The sequence below is a fragment of the Labrus bergylta genome, chromosome 4 (assembly GCF_963930695.1).
Source record: "Labrus bergylta chromosome 4, fLabBer1.1, whole genome shotgun sequence".
In the NCBI taxonomy this organism is placed as follows: domain Eukaryota; kingdom Metazoa; phylum Chordata; class Actinopteri; order Labriformes; family Labridae; genus Labrus; species Labrus bergylta.
This window is the reverse complement of record NC_089198.1, coordinates 4,560,090-4,580,846: the sequence shown is the minus strand read 5'-3', so window position 1 is coordinate 4,580,846 and position 20,757 is coordinate 4,560,090. Positions and strand designations below refer to the sequence as shown.

The 20,757-nt window shown below is 40.7% G+C and overlaps 1 protein-coding gene, 1 long non-coding RNA gene and 1 pseudogene across 2 annotated transcripts; all 3 read left to right on the top strand.

Annotated features, from left to right (window-relative positions):
• The first annotated feature begins 4,872 nt into the window (after positions 1-4,872).
• On the top strand, positions 4,873-7,242 carry LOC136176987 (GTPase IMAP family member 7-like; annotated as a pseudogene).
• A 7,376-nt stretch (positions 7,243-14,618) lies between these two features.
• Positions 14,619-16,343, top strand: LOC136178921 (GTPase IMAP family member 9-like). Its single transcript, XM_065953358.1, has one exon. The coding sequence runs from the start codon at positions 15,300-15,302 to the stop codon at positions 16,341-16,343; it is 1,044 nt and encodes a 347-aa protein (XP_065809430.1). The 5' UTR covers positions 14,619-15,299.
• A 2,400-nt stretch (positions 16,344-18,743) lies between these two features.
• Positions 18,744-20,757, top strand: LOC114919756 (uncharacterized). Its single transcript, XR_003808136.2, has 2 exons — positions 18,744-19,657; positions 19,750-20,757. It is a non-coding gene; the product is annotated as an uncharacterized lncRNA (long non-coding RNA).

Genomic DNA, 20,757 nt, shown 5'->3' with positions numbered 1-20,757 from the left:
AGCCCCCACAGCCCCCACAGTCACCACACCCCCCAAAACCCCCACAGCCCCCACAGGCCCCACAGTCACCACAGCCCCCACAGTCACCACAGGCCCCACAGTCACCACAGCCCCCACAGCCACCGCAGCCGCAAGTCCAACAGCAATCACTGAGACCACTATAGCGCTGCCCTCTGCTGCTCTTCTAGCCGTCTTTAACTGTTCTTCATTCAGTGCTTTTGTTTCCTCTTCTAATTCTTTTTTAAGAGCTTCTTTCAGCTCTTTCGCCTTCTTCGCGTCTTTCTTAGCTTCTTTTAACTTTTGCTCATATTTTTGCTCTATTTTCCTCATTAGTTCCTCCCTCTCTTTGCACATTTGCTCTTCTTTCTCTTTCAGGATTCTCTGTTTCTCCTCTTCAATCGCCCTCTCTGCCTCCTGAAACATCTCAGAGGTGTAATGGTTTCCTGTGTTCTTTTCTGTTATCTTTCTGATCTTGTTGAGGAGCTCTCTGGTCTGAGAACTATCAGAGATCGTGTTATCAAAGACGTGGTACTGGTCGTTACATTTGGCCACAAGCTTCTGCAGGTCTTCGCTTTTCTTCAAGAACTCCTTGATAGGTTTCCCACTGAGCAGGTCACCATGGGTAAAGAGAACCATGCTGTATTTGTTTGCTTCCTCTCCAAAGATTTGGACTGTGAGTCGGTCCAGTTTGATGACAATCAGAAAGATATGGGGTCCAGGAGAAGCATAAGCCATACACTAGATTATATTTCTACGTGTCGTCTCTTCGTCTGTCTTGGTGTCAAACAGACCTGGAGTGTCGATGACAGAAACCTTCTGTCTATCCAGCTCACCATACGCCTTAGCGCAGCCTTCGGTCACAGATTTAAAGGAGAACCTTGATTTGAATTCACCTCAAATATTGAAGGTATATACACTCAGATAAGTCAATAAATACTATTGTGTGACAAGCATGTTTATTAGTAACCACTTCATTTCTTAACATTGAATTAAATTCAAACGGTGAATTTCACAGCAAACTGACAACAGTATTATATCAGTAACCAAAAAGCACTTATAATTCAGTCATCATTTACTGACATTAATACCTATGGAAGGTTGGGTTAACTTTAAGTCCACCTAACACTGCTGGACTTTCACAAGAAATGGTGTTGCAGTCATTGCACATACAATTCAAGTGAATGTGGACCAGGACTCACACTTACTGTGATTTGTATTTGTCACCCAACAACTGCAACGTCATTATGTTCATGTGTGAATTTCTACTTATGTCATGATTGTAAACATTTTAATGACTTTAAAAGATATTGTATAATCACAATTGAATTTGTGATGTCACATTTCAGAAGTGTTTGAGACGGGCATTTTCAACATAATGTGTCCTGTACCATGTCAAGTACCATGACATATTCACAATACATCACCCTTGTTCACAGGACTTCCAGGCTCTGTCCACGATGCCAGGGTCCTGCGGTGGAGTTCTCTGTACGTACCCCCTCATGGCTGGTGTATTGTTGGGGATGGGGGGTATCCCTGCCTGGCTGCACCAATCAGCCTGATGACCCCATTCAGGGAGCCGGTGCAAAACCCTGTTCATGCACGATACAACCGGCATCATGCCAAAGCGCGGTGGCGCAGCATCTTCCTCAAGGCCCTGGAGGTGAGAGACAGCATTAATGTGTAAATCTAAGTACACACTAGTTGAATAAGTGCTGAGCAGTGGCTATTAAATATAAGCAGCAAAGTAATACAGGTATGGACATTCTGAGACTATAATGAAAACAAAAGAGCAGCTTAATGCAAGCTATTCAATCATGTTTACTTTCATTATACAGCTACATTAAACTTTTTCCTGTAGATCAAGCCAACCTTTGGTCCTGCAGTGGTGTCGACCTGTGTCTTCCTCCACAACCTCTCCATCAACAATGGGGATTTGGTGGAGCCAGAGGTGGAGGAAGGGGCCTTCCATGACCAGGGTGATGACCACTGGAACCACCCTGATGATCAAATGCCAGGGGACAACATGAGGAACAGGCTGGCAGCAGATGTTTCTGCACCTATTGGGGTCATCCAAGCACTGGAGGACCATAACTACTAACATATATATATATTATCATTTCCACTATTTTTATTTATGGAGATTTTGGTTTTGTTTGTTCACAGATATAATTTTTCATGAGCATGTTCACATTTTCTGTTAATAAAAGTGCCTGTTTCACATTTTGCCTATTTGGAGTGTCTGTGACTATGTTTTAGTAGTTTCTGTACAGGGGAGGGAGGAGAGACCACCACTACATCCTGAAGAGTCAATGGTGACCGGACGTGTTATAGAAGGTCTCCGACCCAGTGCCTCGTCCATCAGGGCATACCATTTCCAGGATGCAGGGGTGGCCTCTCCTCCCTCCATGTTCACTCGTGTTTTGGACACACGCACGCACGCACGCACGCACGCACGCACGCACGCACGCACGCACGCACGCACGCACGCACGCACGCACGCACGCACGCACGCACTTCTGTAAAGGCAAAATTAAAGTCATTGCAGGTGATCTCACACCTTTGGAAGGCAGCAGCTTACTTATCCCTACCTTGTATTGTTGTTTGAGGTTCTCCCACTTGTGCTTGATCTTCCCGTCCGCGTCCACTTTCCCCACCAGAGAACGCTCTTTCACAAACTCTCTATCACAACACAACAGTAAAAGCTTATTTGTATGAGAACACTGGTACCTCCAAAGATGTAACTTTATTACACTACTTTCTGTAGATAAGTGAACTTACCTAGCAGCTAAGCTCACTTAAGAACAATAATAACTTAACGTCCACTGACTCAAATCCCTTTTGGGATCATTCCTGCGGCCACTGAATAGGCATTTCGTTGGCGGTTCGCCAACAGATAGGGGCCTATTGTGTCCTGTTCTGTCCCTTAATTCATTTAATAAATATACGTTACTGTGTCGTAATAGTAAAGTTGCCTGTGTATATACGGTGATGGCATGCTAGCGTTGCCGTCGTTGTGATATTTAGCATTACGTTAGCAGGCATAACTTCATTACTGATAATTGGTACTTACATTTATATTCAGTCTCCGCCGCTGTCGAAATACTGCGCTTTGCCGTTTCTCTGACTGTAAATATTGACCTGCCACTTTGCATTCTGGGAGACAGTACGCGAGGTAGACTGGTCCGATGCATACTGTACATTTTTCCCAAATCAGTATGACATCCTGGTATTTTTGGCATACTGTGGATCTCGCAGTTGTTCGCATACTGCATACTGCATTTTGGCCAAATCAGTACGTACTAGTATTGTACACGGTTTTGAAAACAGCCATAGTGTTTGCTTTAGAATGTTTGGTTTGCTTTAGATTAGCTTGTAATAGCTGTTGTTGATTGAGTTTAATTGATTTTGATTGATGTGGCTTTGTTAATTAAACTGTTAGAATTGAAGAAAGCAGTTGTTGGTGATTACTTGTGTATATGCATTGTAATACAGCTGGGTGCGAGGGCTAATGTACAGATTCACGCCTTCCATTTATTGCTAAAGACAATTCTGCAATAGTGCTCGGGCATGGAACGAAAAAATCATGCCTTATATGAAAACGCCCTCAGAACTATGCATAATTAAGGGCGTGGCACTTTTTACTGACAGGAGGGCACTTGTAGGTTTTTTTGCTAAGAGGCTAAAGGCCCCCACAATTCCACCTCTTAGCCGGTTCCTATGATGACCAAAAGTTTGAGACAGCATCTCCAATATATCGACAGCAACTGTTTGGATTCAAAACTCCACTCCAGAAAGTAATGGGTGATGCATTTTCATTTCATGAATTAAAATAACTGGTGGTATTTCTTGTAAACGCTGAGTGTTGGTGTTAGCAGAGTTTGGTGCAGGAGGACTGGATTTTCAAGGTGTACAAGATTCTTGAAAACAAAAAGAGATGATCAAGGGCGTGAATCACTTTTACATTAGTCACTTTATCACTGCTGGGAGGGGTGAACATGGTGAGGCTCTGTGCATTTATAAGAAGTGTTGTCACATACAGACTTAAAACTTTTCTTCTTCAGCTTACAAACACACCAGCTACTCTATCCAGCACCCAACTTTGGCTGTCAATAAAGATGAGTCAGTAGATTTAATTTATAAAGTAGCATACACCTTGTATCTAAGTTTATGTTTATAGAGAGACCATTACATGATTCATAATGCACAAATATTAAACCGTTCTAAAGGGGCTACAATGGAAAAATATATTTCTCAAAACATCAGAATTTCTAACAGGCTGGGGGATGAAATCCAAAACTCAGTTTGCCTGCATCTCTAACGTAGTCAATCTTCTCTGATATGAATTTAATGGGAACATTAATGGAAACATCTGCAGTATGATTCAACAGCATGAAGTGTCCAAAACTAACCTGTGACGCTCTCTCAAAGAATTTTAACCAGAACATATCATCTTAAAAAAAAGAGGGATTTATTGTATTAGACTGGTTTTGTAGTGTGTAGGTGTAACTTAAGCAGTTTCCTCGTTACCCTCCTAATAATTGCTTATTGATAGAAAGTTATGAAGTTGTTGAACTATGAATTATGAATTATGAGCAAGCGGCCCGCGAGTGGTTGCCATTGTTGCTTCTTCTTTCTGCTTTTTGGCAGATTTGCGAACCAGCTATGTCAAGTGCAAACTGCTGTATCGGACTGTGTTCATACACAAGTGTACTCGAGCATGGAGCAATGTTACTGATGTGAACACAGACCAGCTGGGAAGAGGGGAGGGGGGAGCAATAGTGCTCGGGCATGGTACGAAGAAATTGTGCCTTTTGGGAAAACGCCCTTGGAGATTCGCAAGATTGAGGACGTGGCTCATTTGATTGGCAGGAGGGCACTCATTTTTTTCTTGGAGGCTAAAGGCCCAAACAATTCCACCTCTTTGCCTGTTGCTATGGTGACCAAAAGTTAGATTGAGACAGCATCTCCAATATATGGGCTGCAATCGTTTGGCTTCAAAACTCCCCTTCAGAAAGTAATGCGCATTTTTCATTTCATGAATTAAAATAACTGGTGGTATTTCTTGTAAACGCTGAGTGGAGGTGTGAGCAGAGTTTGTTGCAGGAGGACTGGATATTCAAGGTGTGCAAGATTCTTGAAAACAAAGGAGGCAATCGAGGCCAAGGGCATGAATCACTTTTAGGTTTTGACTTGAATCATATGATCATGCAGAGTTCATGGGAAAAAGAGATAGCAGAGCAACTGAAGGCGACTGTAGAGAAGACACTTACAGCTAATTCAGGCTCAATTATAGAATTTAAAGCAACATGGAGGAATTTGGGGCTGCAAAGGGGTGCCTGTCTGGCTCATGTATTTGAAAAACAATTATAAAAATAAAAAAAATATGTATATATATATATATATAAATAATGAACTTAAATTGAATGAACTTAAATAAATAAGCATATCATAGATAAAATTTGCCAGTACCGATAGTCACATGATATGCTAAAATCGGCCGATATTATCGTCTGACAGATTTATTGATCTGGCTCGACTATAAAGCTCTCAATGACGACAGCCAGTATGCTACTTATGAACATGCTAATAAGCAACTGGCTAATGGTGATTATTGTGACCTTAATTTAAAGTGTTACCGATGCTACAAACCACGAGTGGCTTTCTTTGCATTTTAATTTGGAACATTTCCTTTTTTTAGGTTTAAAGTGTGACCCTGAAACATTTAGAAGATCATGTGTGTTGCTGCTCTGTTGAGTTAGTTTGTAAAGTTAAACAAAAAGTGGTAACTATTTTTCAGTAGAAATAATAAAATAATCATTTAGAGCTAGCTAGACAATATCCTCTGGGCCCGTTTGGTCAAAATTAATCCAACAGGATTAAAGTTATCAGATGAGTTTTTCTTGAATCTAAAATCTGGTTGTTCAAAAAAACAAAACAAAAATAACGGGATAATTGTATAACATCAGGTTTGGATAATCGAAGTTGTTCTTTCTTTTTTCCCATCCAATCAGAACCAACCATGTACAACAATGAAGAGATCCGGAAGTGATGGTGGGGAAGACCGGAGCTGGGAAGAGTGCAGCAGGAAACACCATCCTGGGACACAACTGCTTTGAATCTGTTTTCTCCCCTGAATCTGTGACCGCAGACTGTGCTAAGGCGTATGGTGAGCTGGATGGACAGAAGGTTTCTGTCATCGACACTCCAGGTCTGTTTGACACCAATACAGACGAAGAGACGACACGTAGAAATATCTCCCAGTGTATGGCTTATGCTTCTCCTGGACCACATATCTTTCTGATTGTCATCAAACTGGGCCGACTCACAGAAGAAGAAAAGAAGACGGTGGAGAAGATTCAGAAAATCTTTGAAAAGTCAGCAGACAAATACAGCATGGTTCTCTTTACCCATGGTGACCTGCTCAGTGGGACTATTGAGGAGTTCTTGAAGAAAAGCGAAGACCTGCAGAAGCTTGTGGCCAAATGTAACGACCAGTACCACGTCTTTGATAACAACCTCTCTGATAGTTCTCAGACCAGAGAGCTGCTCAACAAGATCAGAAAGATAACAGAAAAGAACACAGGAAACCATTACACCACTGAGATGTTTCAGGAGGCAGAGAGGGCGATTGAAGAGGAGAAACAGAGAATCCTGAAAGAGAAAGAAGAGGAAATGAGGAAAGAGAGGGAGGAACTAAACAGGAAAATAGTGGAAAAATTTGAGCAAAGGATAAAGGAAGCGAAGGAAGACGCGGAGAAGGAGAAACAGCGAATACTGAAAGAGAATGAAAAGCAAAAGTGCAAAGAGGAGGAACTAAAGAGGAAAATAAAAGAAAAACATGAGAAAGAACTAAAGGAAGCAGAGGAAGACACTAAGAAGGAGAAACAGAGAATCCTGAAAGAGAAAGAAGAGCAAAAGTGCAAATTGAAGGAGGAACTGGAGAGGGAAATAAAAGAAAAACATGAGAAAGAATTAAAAGAAGCGAAGGAAGAGATGGAAAAAGAACTAAAAGAGAAAATGAAAGCACTGGAGGAAGAACAGGAAGAGAAGGCTAGAAGAGAGGCAGAGAAGAGCCTTTCAGTGCTCGCAAAGATTGGTCGTGGACTTGCGGTGGTGGGGGCTGTTGGGGCTGGGGTGGCGGTGGGGGGGCTGTGGTGGCGGTGGGGGCTGGGTTGGGTGGGTTGGTTGCGGGGGCTGTGGCGATATTTAAAAAATAACTACAGCTCGTTGTATCCAACCTGATGTACATTATAATGTCAGTGTTTGAAAAAAAGGACGATTTTTATTTTCATTCACAAAATGTCATCAAAAATATAAGAGTTGTGAAAGTATGTAATGTTGAAAGATCAGAGTTATGCAATTGATGAATTTGTTTTTACCCGATGTGTTCTTTTCTTTTATTATCATTTAATCCATTTATCATTTAACTCATATGTCATATAGTCATAACTACTTTCTTTGCTTTAACATATCCTGTCAATCATGCCACGGCGCCTACGCACCTGTGAGGTCAGAACAAGTGTGCCATGCATTGAGCAAAACCACATACAAACTCGTGGGTGTATAACGCTTCTGCGAATCTGCCTGGTTCACAGTCTTCAAGCTAAAACCACATATGAACTTGGTATCACCTGCGGATGTATCACGCGTCTGCTAATCTGCATTGTTGAGGTTTTACAGAATCTTGGAGAAAAGAGACAGTTTGGCTATAAAAGTGCTGTGGAAAAGCTTTAGTTCTTCTAAAGGGCTCCACATCACTCTGACTTTTAAATCCCCGTTTTGGGACTTAGTCTTTGAGACCGAGATCTTTTAAAACCTCAAGTGTCTACTCTCTCGAGTTTAAGCTTTTAAATTTGTATTTTACTTTTTACATTTTTATATTTTTACTTTTACTGTTTTGTATTTGCATTTGGAATATCTTTTGAAGTTATTTCAATAAATTTTCTGAAGCTTTTTGAAATCATTTTCTGACTGAAATCATTCACACCACTAAGACCTGAGCCTCTCTTAAGGACGCCGCGTGAACCTCGGGAGATAAGCATGAGCAGTCACACCACGGCACACTTCTACTCTCCGAGTGAGGAGGGTTGCAGTTAATCCCTCTCCGGGGGCTAATCTAGGGTCCTGAATCAAGGATTATACTTGAATCTAATGATTCTAGAAATGAATGTGAGACAGATAATCCTAGGGCTATGCGGTTATATAAGTCTTCTCTTCTCGACAGGGTGTTAGCGGAGTAATTTTACATAGCTCCAGTACTAGGAAAGAGTAGACTAGCAGCTGGTAGGGAGCGAGCCCTCACATAGTTCTAGGAAAGTTTTCTGTCCCACCCATGAAAATTAAAATTATTTATGCAAAAAATCCCAAAACACACCAGTTATTGTGTAAATTGTATGTGTCCTGAGACAACATGTAAAGAGAGTTGTGGTGAAAGTGGTTTTAAAACCCAAATATCTCCCAAGCACCCCTAAAAGTGGCTGTATTCTCTTGTCCCACCCTCTCAATGGCCAGCTTTAATATCAAATGTAACAGTTAAAATATGTTTTTAAATTTACTTTCTTTTTTTTACATGATTTTATTAATATATTTATATAAAATATAAATTTAAAAAAATATATATAACACCATTTAGAAGATTGTAGTGGGCAGAAGATACCGATGACACAGATCTCAAACTTTCAGAACTAAGAGAGCCATTTCAAGCTTCGTGCCCACATCCATCAGGCTCATGAATGGCTGATCCATTTGTTCATTTATTTTTAACACCACTCTTTTAACCTTTCATAACAATTGTCATGCTTTTAATACAGCCACTTGTATGTGTGTGTGTTCTTTTGTTTGTTTGTTTTGTTGTACTGAGCTGTATGCACACTGATGCTTTTTTTACACAACTGAAGTTCCTAACAGATAAATAAAGATATTTGAAATTGGGTCTTGCAGACTGCAGACAGATACTATTGGTCCAACTGGCAAACAAGACCTTGTGCTGAGCTCAGCTCGGCCGAGTGCAGATACGCTCTTGTGCGGAGCTACACATAGACAATGAATGGTCTTGACAGCAGCGCGTAGCCCCCACCGCGTCCTGTCTGAAAGTCCCTTTAGTCTTTTAGTTTTGTGTTCAAAATATGTCTAAAAGAAAAGGCGAGAGTAATTTGAGAATCAACAGATCAGTTTTAAACACTGACATTATAATGTACATCAGGTCGGATACAATGAGCTGTAGTTATTCTAATATCACCACAGCCCCCAAAACCCCCACAGCCCCCACATCCCCCACAGTCACCACAGCCCCCACAGCCCCCACAGTCACCACACCCCCCAAAACCCCCACAGCCCCCACAGGCCCCACAGTCACCACAGCCCCCACAGTCACCACAGGCCCCACAGTCACCACAGCCCCCACAGCCACCGCAGCCGCAAGTCCAACAGCAATCACTGAGACCACTATAGCGCTGCCCTCTGCTGCTCTTCTAGCCGTCTTTAACTGTTCTTCATTCAGTGCTTTTGTTTCCTCTTCTAATTCTTTTTTAAGAGCTTCTTTCAGCTCTTTCGCCTTCTTCGCGTCTTTCTTAGCTTCTTTTAACTTTTGCTCATATTTTTGCTCTATTTTCCTCATTAGTTCCTCCCTCTCTTTGCACATTTGCTCTTCTTTCTCTTTCAGGATTCTCTGTTTCTCCTCTTCAATCGCCCTCTCTGCCTCCTGAAACATCTCAGAGGTGTAATGGTTTCCTGTGTTCTTTTCTGTTATCTTTCTGATCTTGTTGAGGAGCTCTCTGGTCTGAGAACTATCAGAGATCGTGTTATCAAAGACGTGGTACTGGTCGTTACATTTGGCCACAAGCTTCTGCAGGTCTTCGCTTTTCTTCAAGAACTCCTTGATAGGTTTCCCACTGAGCAGGTCACCATGGGTAAAGAGAACCATGCTGTATTTGTTTGCTTCCTCTCCAAAGATTTGGACTGTGAGTCGGTCCAGTTTGATGACAATCAGAAAGATATGGGGTCCAGGAGAAGCATAAGCCATACACTGGATTATATTTCTACGTGTCGTCTCTTCGTCTGTCTTGGTGTCAAACAGACCTGGAGTGTCGATGACAGAAACCTTCTGTCTATCCAGCTCACCATACGCCTTAGCGCAGCCTTCGGTCACAGATTTAAAGGAGAACCTTGATTTGAATTCACCTCAAATATTGAAGGTATATACACTCAGATAAGTCAATAAATACTATTGTGTGACAAGCATGTTTATTAGTAACCACTTCATTTCTTAACATTGAATTAAATTCAAACGGTGAATTTCACAGCAAACTGACAACAGTATTATATCAGTAACCAAAAAGCACTTATAATTCAGTCATCATTTACTGACATTAATACCTATGGAAGGTTGGGTTAACTTTAAGTCCACCTAACACTGCTGGACTTTCACAAGAAATGGTGTTGCAGTCATTGCACATACAATTCAAGTGAATGTGGACCAGGACTCACACTTACTGTGATTTGTATTTGTCACCCAACAACTGCAACGTCATTATGTTCATGTGTGAATTTCTACTTATGTCATGATTGTAAACATTTTAATGACTTTAAAAGATATTGTATAATCACAATTGAATTTGTGATGTCACATTTCAGAAGTGTTTGCGATGGGCATTTTCAACATAATGTGTCCTGTACCATGTCAAGTACCATGACATATTCACAATACATCACCCTTGTTCACAGGACTTCCAGGCTCTGTCCACGATGCCAGGGTCCTGTGGTGGAGTTCTCTGTACGTACCCCCTCATGGCTGGTGTATTGTTGGGAATGGGGGGTATCCCTGCCTGGCTGCACCAATCAGCCTGATGACCCCATTCAGGGAGCCGGTGCAAAACCCTGTTCATGCACGATACAACCGGCATCATGCCAAAGCGCGGTGGCGCAGCATCTTCCTCAAGGCCCTGGAGGTGAGAGACAGCATTAATGTGTAAATCTAAGTACACACTAGTTGAATAAGTGCTGAGCAGTGGCTATTAAATATAAGCAGCAAAGTAATACAGGTATGGACATTCTGAGACAATAATGAAAATAAAAGAGCAGCTTAATGCAAGCTATTCAATCATGTTTACTTTCATTATACAGCTACATTAAACTTTTTCCTGTAGATCAAGCCAACCTTTGGTCCTGCAGTGGTGTCGACCTGTGTCTTCCTCCACAACCTCTCCATCAACAATGGGGATTTGGTGGAGCCAGAGGTGGAGGAGGGGGCCTTTCATGACCAGGGTGATGACCACTGGAACCACCCTGATGATCAACTGCCAGGGGACAACATGAGGAACAGGCTGGCAGCAGATGTTTCTGCACCTATTGGGGTCATCCAAGCACTGGAGGACCATAACTACTAACATATATTTATATTATCATTTCCACTATTTTTATTTATGGAGATTTTGGTTTTGTTTGTTCACAAATATAATTTTTCATGAGCATGTTCACATTTTCTGTTAATAAAAGTGCCTGTTTCACATTTTGCCTATTTGGAAAGTCTGTGACTATGTTTTAGTAGTTTCTGTACAGGGGAGGGAGGAGAGACCACCACTACATCCTGAAGAGTCAATGGTGACCGGACGTGTTATAGAAGGTCTCCGACCCAGTGCCTCGTCCATCAGGGCATACCATTTCCAGGATGCAGCGGTGGCCTCTCCTCCCTCCATGTTCACTCGTGTTTTGGACACACGCACGCACGCACGCACGCACGCACGCACGCACGCACGCACGCACGCACGCACGCACGCACGCACGCACGCACGCACGCACTTCTGTAAAGGCAAAATTAAAGTCATTGCAGGTGATCTCACACCTTTGGAAGGCAGCAGCTTACTTATCCCTACCTTGTATTGTTGTTTGAGGTTCTCCCACTTGTGCTTGATCTTCCCGTCCGCGTCCACTTTCCCCACCAGAGAACGCTCTTTCACAAACTCTCTATCACAACACAACAGTAAAAGCTTATTTGTATGAGAACACTGGTACCTCCAAAGATGTAACTTTATTACACTACTTTCTGTAGATAAGTGAACTTACCTAGCAGCTAAGCTCACTTAAGAACAATAATAACTTAACGTCCACTGACTCAAATCCCTTTTGGGATCATTCCTGCGGCCACTGAATAGGCATTTCGTTGGCGGTTCGCCAACAGATAAGGGCCTATTGTGTCCTGTTCTGTCCCTTAATTCATTTAATAAATATACGTTACTGTGTCGTAATAGTAAAGTTGCCTGTGTATATACGGTGATGGCATGCTAGCGTTGCCGTCGTTGTGATATTTAGCATTACGTTAGCAGGCATAACTTCATTACTGATAATTGGTACTTACATTTATATTCAGTCTCCGCCGCTGTCGAAATACTGCGCTTTGCCGTTTCTCTGACTGTAAATATTGACCTGCCACTTTGCATTCTGGGAGACAGTACGCGAGGTAGACTGGTCCGATGCATACTGTACATTTTTCCCAAATCAGTATAACATCCTGGTATTTTTGGCATACTGTGGATCTCGCAGTTGTTCACATACTGCATACTGCATACTGCATTTTGGCCAAATCAGTACGTACTAGTATTGTACACGGTTTTGAAAACAGCCATAGTGTTTGCTTTAGAATGTTTGGTTTGCTTTAGATTAGCTTGTAATAGCTGTTGTTGATTGAGTTTAATTGATTTTGATTGATGTGGCTTTGTTAATTAAACTGTTAGAATTGAAGAAAGCAGTTGTTGGTGATTACTTGTGTATATGCATTGTAATACAGCTGGGTGCGAGGGCTAATGTACAGATTCACGCCTTCCATTTATTGCTAAAGGCAATTCTGCAATAGTGCTCGGGCATTGTACGAAAAAATCATGCCTTATATGAAAACGCCCTCAGAACTATGCATAATTAAGGGCGTGGCACTTTTTACTGACAGGAGGGCACTTGTAGGTTTTTTTGCTAAGAGGCTAAAGGCCCCCACAATTCCACCTCTTAGCCGGTTCCTATGATGACCAAAAGTTTGAAACAGCATCTCCAATATATCGACAGCAACTGTTTGGATTCAAAACTCCACTTCAGAAAGTAATGGGTGACGCATTTTCATTTCATGAATTAAAAATAACTGGTGGTATTTCTTGTAAACGCTGAGTGTTGGTGTTAGCAGAGTTTGTTGCAGGAGGACTGGATATTCAAGGTGTACAAGATTCTTGAAAACAAAAAGAGTTGATCAAGGGCGTGAATCACTTTATCGCTGCTGGGAGGGGTGAACATGGTGAGGCTCTGTGCATTTATAAGAAGTGTTGTCACATACAGACTTAAAACTTTTCTTCTTCAGCTTACAAACACACCAGCTACTCTATCCAGCACCCAACTTTGGCTGTCAATAAAGATGAGTCAGTAGATCTAATTTATAAAGTAGCATACACCTTGTATCTAAGTTTATGTTTATAGAGAGACCATTACATGATTCATAATGCACAAATATTAAACCGTTCTAAAGGGGCTACAATGGAAAAATATATTTCTCAAAACATCAGAATTTCTAACAGGCTGGGGGATGAAATCCAAAACTCAGTTTGCCTGCATCTCTAACGTAGTCAATCTTCTCTGATATGAATTTAATGGGAACATTAATGGAAACATCTGCAGTATGATTCAACAGCATGAAGTGTCCAAAACTAACTTGTGACGCTCTCTCAAAGAATTTTAACCAGAACATATCATCTTAAAAAAAAGAGGGATTTATTGTATTAGACTGGATTTGTAGTGCGTATGTGTAACTTAAGCAGTTTCCTCGTTACCCTCCTAATAATTGCTTATTGATAGAAAGTTATGAAGTTGTTGAACTATGAATTATGAATTATGAGCAAGCGGCCCGCGAGTGGTTGCCATTGTTGCTTCTTCTTTCTGCTTTTTGGCAGATTTGCGAACCAGCTATGTCAAGTGCAAACTGCTGTATCGGACTGTGTTCATACACAAGTGTACTCGAGCATGGAGCAATGTTACTGATGTGAACACAGACCAGCTGGGAAGAGGGGAGGGGGGAGCAATAGTGCTCGGGCATGGTACGAAGAAATTGTGCCTTTTGGGAAAACGCCCTTGGAGATTCGCAAGATTGAGGACGTGGCTCATTTGATTGGCAGGAGGGCACTCATTTTTTTCTTGGAGGCTAAAGGCCCAAACAATTCCACCTCTTTGCCTGTTGCTATGGTGACCAAAAGTTAGATTGAGACAGCATCTCCAATATATGGGCTGCAATCGTTTGGCTTCAAAACTCCCCTTCAGAAAGTAATGCGCATTTTTCATTTCGTGAATTAAAATAACTGGTGGTATTTCTTGTAAACGCTGAGTGGAGGTGTGAGCAGAGTTTGTTGCAGGAGGACTGGATATTCAAGGTGTGCAAGATTCTTGAAAACAAAGGAGGCAATCGAGGCCAAGGGCATGAATCACTTTTAGGTTTTGACTTGAATCATATGATCATGCAGAGTTCATGGGAAAAAGAGATAGCAGAGCAACTGAAGGCGACTGTAGAGAAGACACTTACAGCTAATTCAGGCTCAATTATAGAATTTAAAGCAACATGGAGGAATTTGGGGCTGCAAAGGGGTGCCTGTCTGGCTCATGTATTTGAAAAACAATTTATGAAAATTAACAATTATAAAAATATATATATATATATAAATAATTAACTTAAATTGAATGAACCTAAATAAATAAGCATATCATAGATAAAATTAGCCAGTACCGATAGTCACATGATATGCTAAAATCGGCCGATATTATCGTCTGACAGATCTATTGATAGGATTTGACTATAAAGCTCTCAATGACAACAGCCAGTATGCTACTAATGAACCTGCTAATAAGCAACTGGCTAATGGTGATTATTGTGACCTTAATTTAAAGTGTTACCGATGCTCCAAACCCCGAGTGGCTTTCTTTGCATTTTAATTTGGAACATTTCCTTTTTTTAGGTTTAAAGTGTGACTCTGAAACATTTAGAAGATCATGTGTGTTGCTGCTCTGTTGAGTTAGTTTGTAAAGTTAAACAAAAAGTGGTAACTATTTTTCAGTAGAAATAGTAAAATAATCATTTAGAGCTAGCTAGACAATATCCTCTGGGCCCGTTTGGTCAAAGTTAATCCAACAGGATTAAAGTTATCAGATGAGTTTTTCTTGAATCTAAAATCTGGTTGTTCAAAAAAACAAAACAAAAATAACGGGATAATTGTATAAGATCAGGTTTGGATAATCAAAGTTGTTCTTTATTTTTTTTTTCCATCCAATCAGATCCAACCATGTACAACAATGAAGAAATCCGGATCGTGATGGTGGGGAAGACCGGAGCTGGGAAGAGTGCAGCAGGAAACACCATCCTGGGAAAGGAAGAATTCAAATCAAGCTTCTCCTTTAAATCTGTGACCGAAGGCTGCGCTAAGGCGTATGGTGAGCTGGATGGACAGAAGGTTTCTGTCATCGACACTCCAGGTCTGTTTGACACCAATACAGATGAAGAGACGACACGTAGAAATATAATCCAGTGTATGGCTTATGCTTCTCCTGGACCACAAATCTTTCTGATTGTCATCAAACTGGGCCGACTCACAGAAGAAGAAAAGAAGACGGTGGAGAAGATTCAGAAAATCTTTGGAGAGGAAGCAAACAAATACAGCATGGTTCTCTTTACCCATGGTGACCTGCTCAGTGGGAAACCTATCGAAGAGATCTTGAAGGAAAGCGAAGACCTGCAGGAGCTTGTGGCCAAATGTAACGACCAGTACCACGTCTTTGATAACAACCTCTCTGATAGTTCTCAGGTCAATGAGCTCCTCAACAAGATCAGAAAGATAACAGAAAAGAACACAGGAAACCATTACACCACTGAGATGTTTCAGGAGGCAGATAGGGCGATTCAAGAGGAGAAACAGAGAATCCTGAAAGAGAAAGAAGAGGAAATGAGGAAAGAGAGGAAGGAAGTGGAGAGGAAAATAGAGGAAAAATATGAGCAAAGGATAAAGGAAGCGAAGGAAGACGCGGAGAAGGAGAAACAGCGAATCCTGAAAGAGAAAGAAGAGCAAAAGTGCAAATTGAAGGAGGAACTGGAGAGGAAAATAAAAGAAAAACATGAGAAAGAATTAAAAGAAGCGAAGGAAGAGATGGAAAAAGAACTAAAAGAGAAAAGGAAAGCACTGGAGGAAGAACAGGAAGAGAAGGCTAGAAGAGAGGCAGAGAAGAGCCTTTCAGTGCTCGCAAAGATTGCTCGTGGACTTGCGGCGGTGTGGGCTGCTGCTGTTAGGTTGGTTGAGTTGGTTGAGGAGGCTGTGGCGATATTTAAAAAATAACTACAGCTCGTTGTATCCGACCTGATGTACATTATAATGTCAGTGTTTGAAAAAAAGGACGATTTTTATTTTCATCCACAAAATGTCATCAAAAATATAAAAATGGTGAAAGTATGTGATGTTGAAAGATCAGAGTTATGCAATTGATGAATTTGTTTTTACCCGATGTGTTCTTTTCTTTTATTATCATTTAATCCATTTATCATTTAACTTATATATCATATAGTCATAACTACTTTCTTTGCTTTAACATATCCTGTCAATCATGCCACGGCGCCTACGCACCTGTGAGGTCAGAACAAGTGTGCCATGCTTTGAGCAAAACCACATACAAACTCGTGGGTGTATAACGCTTCTGCGAATCTGCCTGGTTCACGGTCTTCAAGCTAAAACCACATATGAACTTGGTATCACCTGCGGATGTATCACGCGTCTGCTAATCTGCATTGTTGAGGTTTTACAGAATCTTGGAGAAAAGAGACAGTTTGGCTATAAAAGTGCTGTGGAAAAGCTTTAGTTCTTCTAAAGGGCTCCACATCACTCTGACTTTTAAATCCCCGTTTTGGGACTTAGTCTTTGAGACCGAGATCTTTTAAAACCTCAAGTGTCTACTCTCTCGAGTTTAAGCTTTTAAATTTGTATTTCACTTTTTACATTTTTATATTTTTACTTTTACTGTTTTGTATTTGCATTTTGAATATCTTTTGAAGTTTTTTCAATAAATTTTCTGAAGCTTTTTGAAATCATTTTCTGACTGAAATCATTCACACCACTAAGACCTGAGCCTCTCTTAAGGACGCCGCGTGAACCTCGGGAGGTAAGCATGAGCAGTCACACCACGGCACACTTCTACTCTCCGAGTGAGGAGGGTTGCAGTTAATCCCTCTCCGGGGGCTAATCTAGGGTCCTGAATCAAGGATTATACTTGAATCTAATGATTCTAGAAATGAATGTGAGGCAGATAATCCTAGAGCTATGCGGTTATATAAGTCTTCTCTTCTCGACAGGGTGTTAGTGGAGTAATTTTACATAGCTCCAGTACTAGGAAAGAGTAGACTAGCAGCTGGTAGGGAGCGAGCCCTCACATAGTTCTAGGAAAGTTTTCTGTCCCACCCATGAAAATTAAAATTATTTGTGCAAAAAATCCCAAAACACACCAGTTATTGTGTAAATTGTATGTGTCCTGAGACAACATGTAAAGAGAGTTGTGGTGAAAGTGGTTTTAAAAACCAAATATCTCCCAAGCACCCCTAAAAGTGGCTGTATTCTCTTGTCCCACCCTCTCAATGGCCAGCTTTAATATCAAATGTAACAGTTAAAATACATTTTTAAATTGACTTTTTTTTTTTTTACATGATTTTATTAATATATTTCTCTTGTAATTGCTGATACTGTTTGTTTAACCATGAACATATTTTTAATAATAGTAATTATGCCTCAAGGTTGTGTCCCACAACATGCGTGCAACCCTGTTACCAAAACAATTTAAGCAATGCAGAAGAAGACTAAGAACAGGAAACAACATGATTCAGCAGAAATGACATCTTTAAGCTACATGCTAACACCATGGCTAGACCAAATTTAAGTGCTCGCTTCTATTTTTCACATTCTCAGTCTAAATTGAGTGTGTCACTGAAACCAACTCAACCCTGTTACTGATTTGATCAGAATAAGACAATTTTCTTTTTTTTCTTTATATATCTTAGATTGTCCTTTGCCAGCTAGCATAACTGCTAGTACAGGTAGCATCTACCAGTAAGAAAAAGTTTGAGCATTAGCACAGATTTACAACCCTGTTACTAAAATAAGAGCAACAGGCTTTTTACAGAGTTCTTTTACACCTATTGTGAAACCTTTAAAATAATATCACCAATGTTCCTGTTATCCTGTGTTTATTTATTACATTTATGTCATGACTTATAGTCTAAAGTAATGTATCCATTCACCCCTGTTACTCTTTGACCCTGTTACCATGTCATTTTTTATCAAAATAATCTTAAATGATTTTCTTAAATCAGTATTCAATGTAAATGTGCCTCTGTTTATTTAATGTGAAGGGTTTTTTAAGCAATATTTAAAAATACACGTTTTACAGGTTCCTGAGTATCTGTAACAGGGTTGCACCAAACGCAGCACAAAACAAAGAAAACACCGAATAAAAAATGTGTCTTTGATGCCTGAGCTGGACGAATCACATTATTTGATGGTTTATTACTTGTGTTTTTTAAATATTTAACAGAAATTTGGAAAACAAATGTTAATTTTTTTTGATGGCTAAATTGTCCTCCAATTCTGGAATGACCACGTTAACTAATGGGTGGTGAGCTTCTGTTATAGGTAAAGTTATTCACACCTTTATGTATGTCCAGACATGTAACAATAATAAACTCAAGTAATTTCAGTAAGGAGACATAATTCTCTATGAATATTTAAAGTTGCATGTCACATATGATACTTATTTAAACTATCATCTCCGTGCTCTTAAATGACCCTTTTTTAACAGTTGGTAGATAAATAAAATAAACATTGTTTAAATAAAATCCACATCGTTTGCTTTAAAAGAAAGCTTATCAACTCTGGTAGTGAAATAACCCTGGTATTACTAACGTATATTTAACCAAATATAAGTTGTCTAAGGAAAATACTCTTGTGTCTGTACTCAAGCCAAAATTTTGCCCACAACTTCTGTGTTTCTTTGGCGGCCAAAATCATCGTTTTAGACATCTCACGTGGTTCTCTGCTGAGATTTGGATAGGTACACGTTCCCCCCCTCTCTTGCAGCCTGCAGACAGACCCCTCTCAATAGGAGGGAAGATCAGTTCACAACAAACGGGGTCCCAGAGAGAGCTCTCTTATGTAAAGACCTGTCCGACAGTTTTGGCGTACCAGCTGTGTTTAAAACAGCAGCATAGGCTGAAATGTTAACGTGCTTGTGAAGCGGTCGTCATAGAGCTGCATTTCCTGGACGAGACTAAACTCTCCCAAATCCTGTTGTGCCCTGAGGATCTCATGAACACACACCCTCTCCTCCTGTGCTGCTAGCTCCTGTCACGGCTCTGGCTGTGATCCTGTTTCTCTGTGTATCCCTTGTGTCCCCTCCCCCTCTGTCTGTGTGTGTGTGTGTGTGTGTGTGTGTGTGTGTGTGTGTGTGTGTGTGTGTGTGTGTGTGTGTGTGTGTGTGTGTCTCTGGAGGGCGTGGCTTCAATCAAACACCTGGTGACTACTCACACCTGCAACTCATCTTCTTATCTGCCTCAGACTAAGACCCAGGGTTCAACTCGACTCATTGCCAGATTATTGAGTCTACTGAAGTGGTAGCTATGATCGGCTGCTCTTAACATTTGTTAGAGTTTATTCCAAGTGTTGTTCCAGTGAGTCCTAACAGATTTTCTCTCTTGTTGTCCAGATTTTCACCGGTGTCATCTCCTCCAGTCTGCTCTCCTCTCAGACAACTCAACCAATTACCTGTCTGCCTACGGAACCAGCTAACTCCATAAGACTCCTCCACGCCGTCACTACCAGCCAGCCAGTCAGCCATTCACTGATACCTAGCCCTGCAATAAAACCTCAAACCCTTCAGTTTTGCTGCCGTGTCTGCTTTTGGGTCTAAATACAAACCGTAACAGCTCCTCCTCCTCCTCCTCAGTTAAAGATCAGAGTTTTCTACTGAATAGTGAACAGATACAAACACACTGTGCACCAAAAAGTAACTATTTTCCCGACTAATGTTTCTGTAACCTAGCAATGTGCACCGTTGCTTTTTGCTCGTGTGCGCTCCCCTTCTGCTCTGCGCCCTACTCCATGGGAGTGCAGCACACACAGCTTCCTATCTGACAGGCAAGTGCAAACAAACAGCTTTAAGTCAAATCAGACACACAGGTGATGACAGGAAGTGAGAGGCAGTGCACCTTTTAAAAAAAGTAAAGTAAATATGTCGTCATCAACAACATCAACAGCTGCTCATGAGAGTTTTAATCAGAATCAAAACCATCCTAAACATCATCATCATCATCATCATCATCATCATCAAGGTGTTCATGAAGAGCTTTGTCTTAAAGGTACAAAGGGTCTCTGCAGATCGACATTAAATGTTTTTTATTTGACACATGAATTAAAAATATATATATAATACAAAATGGGTTTTAATCTCCTTGTGATCTTAAGTATCAAAGTTTTAAAGTCTGTAACAATGTTTTTACAATCAAATGTACTTTCATGAAATCAAACTCGTCTTTTCAAGAAAGATTGAATCACAGCTGAGAGGATTTGTTTTCAGTGTCAGATGTTTCAGGTTGGCTTCTATGTTAGAAAAGTCCTTCAATTTTCTCTGAATACTTGTAAAGCAAACTGCATCATCCAAATGTGCTTTAATGTGATTTTTTGCTTCTTCATTTTAATAAAATGTTGTAACAGA